Here is a 2,733-nt window from a genome sequence, read left to right on the forward strand (position 1 = left end):
ACAGTGGACAACCAACATCAAAGTATGGAAAATACTCCCAAGATCAATTCGAGGCAGGACTTCGCCAGCAACTCAACATCTACTCCACGTGACGAATCGTTCCGACGAATTGTTGAAATACAAGACCAACAAAGTAACGCCCTCCAACAACTTATTCGCCAACAGCAACAGGGTGTCTTAGCTTTGACTCTGCCCAACCAAGTATGCCAGTCTTCAGCGGAAACCCTGTCGACTATTGCGATTTCATCCGCTCCTTCGAGCATCTGATCGAGTCGAAAACCACAAGCCCAAGTGCACGACTCTACTACCTTGTTCAACACACCAGCGGTTCTGAACAGGAACTCATGAAAAGCTGTCTTTCGATGAAAGAGGACGAAGGATACGAAGAAGCAAGAAAACTCCTCAAAGAACGTTATGGAAAGGAGTACCGGGTCGCCGCCGCCCACCTTCAACGGCTGGTCGACGGTCCACCAATCAAGAGCGAAGATGCGAACGCCCTTCAGCAATTCTCGATACAACTAACCAGTTGCACAAACACGCTGGAGAAGATTGGATACCTACATAAGCTAAATAACTCGGAAAATCTGAAAAGGATAGTCGAACGCCTACCCTACGCGATGAGAGTCAAATGGCGAGACACAGTAGATCGGATCGTTGAAATACAACAGCGCGATGTCACAATAAAGGACATTAACAAATTTGTAACTGCCAAGGCAAGAGCTGCAAATCATCCAGTCTTCGGAAAGATCGCCATAGAGAAACCCAAGCCGCTCAAGCAGAATCAGAGGACATCACAATATGGAAAGGCTACAGGTTTCGCAACCCAATCAACCTCACAATCACCCAAATGTCCACAGTGCGGCTCCAACCATTGGCTGTCTCGCTGTGATAAGTTTAAAAAACAGTCTCTAGAAGAGAGACAGAAGTTCGTCCGGGAAAAGAAACTTTGTATTAACTGCTTGTCAACTGGTCACTTCGTCCGCTCGTGCGAGAAAGAAAGTTTTTGTAAAGTTGATGGATGTGTCGGCAAGCATTCAACCTTTCTTCACCCGAAATTGCAACAACCCCTGAACACCAAGAAAAATGACTCCAAGCAGAAAGAGAAAATTCCGGAGGATCGTCGCTCTGAAGATAATCATTCCGAAACACAAGGTAACAACGCCAACAATGGTTACGTCAAGTCTAAGCCCGGTGGTAGTTCTCCAATCACAGGACTCGCAATCGTACCTATCGAAGTGAAAGCTAAAGGAAGCTCGAAGACGGTAAAAACTTACGCGTTCCTCGATTCAGGCTCGAATACCACCTTCTGCACCGAAAAATTGCTTGAAGAACTCGAGATCCACGGTACAAAGACGAAGCTGTCATTGACGACGATGCAAGCCGAAAATGTTCCGGAACAATGTACAATGGTTAGCCTGGAGATCTTGGACCTCGCGGGCAACTCTGAAATCAACCTCCCAACGGTGTATTCAAGGCCGAACTTGCCGATTCCGAAAGACGCCATTGGAAGGCAAGAAGATGTAAATCGCTGGCCCTATCTAACTGGAATCAGAATAAATTCAATCGACGCAGACATTGGACTGCTTATTGGTAGCGATGTCCCGGAAGCTCTCCAACCTCGTGAAATGCGACAAAGTCAGAACGGTGGTCCATTTGCAACCCGAACGGCCCTTGGATGGGTCCTGAATGGTCCATTAGGCAGAAACGGAACGAAAACTTCGACGGCGAACCTAGCTCAAGCTAATCTAACCTCGGACGAAAAATTCGAAAACTACTGCAACTACGAATTTAATGATTACAAATATGATACTAACCCAACAATGTCTCAGAACGATCGAAAGGCTCTCGGCATCATGGAAGAATCGGTTAAGATGGAAAATGGCCATTACGAGATTGCGCTCCCGTGGAAAAACTATCCACCAGACCTACCTAACAATAAAACCTAAGCCGAACATCGCTTACAATTGCTGAAAATACGACTAAACAACAATCCCGAACTTCTTCGGAAATACAGAGATTTCATGGATAAACTATTCGAGAAAGACTACGCAAGCGAAGCAATCAACAACGAAGAAGGATCGTTAGGTACGCGCTGGTACCTCCCACATCATCCTGTCTTCCATCCACAAAAACCAGATAAAGTCAGAGTTGTTTTCGACTATTCTGCGAAATACGGCAACACTTCCCTTAACGACCGGCTTTTACAGGGGCCGGACCTAACCAACTCACTCGTCGGGGTGTTAACACGGTTCCGCGAAGAACCCATTGCGTTCATGTCCGACATCGAGACAATGTTTCATCAACTCCGCGTTCGACCAAGCGACAGAGATGCTCTACGATTTCTGTGGTGGCCGAACGGCAATCTCGAGAACCCTCCCGAAGAGTATCAAATGAACGTCCATTTGTTCGGCGGTACTTCTAGCCCAAGTTGTGCGAATTACGCACTGAAGAAAACGGCGATGGACAATGCATCGCACTTCCACGACAAAACTATCGAGACCGTCAAACGCAATTTTTATGTCGACGATTGTTTGAAATCAGTTCGCGACGAAGAAGAAGCAATCAAACTTTCGAAGGAATTACGCGAATTACTATCACTAGGAGGATTTAATCTCACGAAGTGGTTGTCCAATTCTCGAAGGGTCATTGAATCTTTGCCGGAAGCAGAAAGAGCAGCTCAAGTCAAAGATTTGGATTTCGACAAGGTTCCAATAGAAAGAGCGCTAGGCGTCA

General features: G+C 46.4%; 1 protein-coding gene across 1 annotated transcript; it reads left to right on the forward strand.

Moving 5' to 3' along the window:
• Positions 1-362: 362 nt before the first annotated feature.
• LOC114543680 lies at positions 363-1,946 on the forward strand. The gene has a single exon (XM_028562564.1). The coding sequence runs from the start codon at positions 363-365 to the stop codon at positions 1,944-1,946; it is 1,584 nt and encodes a 527-aa protein (XP_028418365.1).
• Positions 1,947-2,733: the final 787 nt, after the last annotated feature.

This window comes from Dendronephthya gigantea, unplaced genomic scaffold (assembly GCF_004324835.1).
Source record: "Dendronephthya gigantea isolate DGI-Jeju-01 unplaced genomic scaffold, DenGig_1.0 000519F, whole genome shotgun sequence".
Lineage (NCBI taxonomy): Eukaryota > Metazoa > Cnidaria > Anthozoa > Malacalcyonacea > Nephtheidae > Dendronephthya > Dendronephthya gigantea.

Excerpts from the sequence above, each read along its gene's own strand:
- LOC114543680 (XM_028562564.1), top strand. The coding sequence starts at position 363 with ATGAAAGAGGACGAAGGATACGAAGAAGCAAGAAAACTCCTCAAAGAA.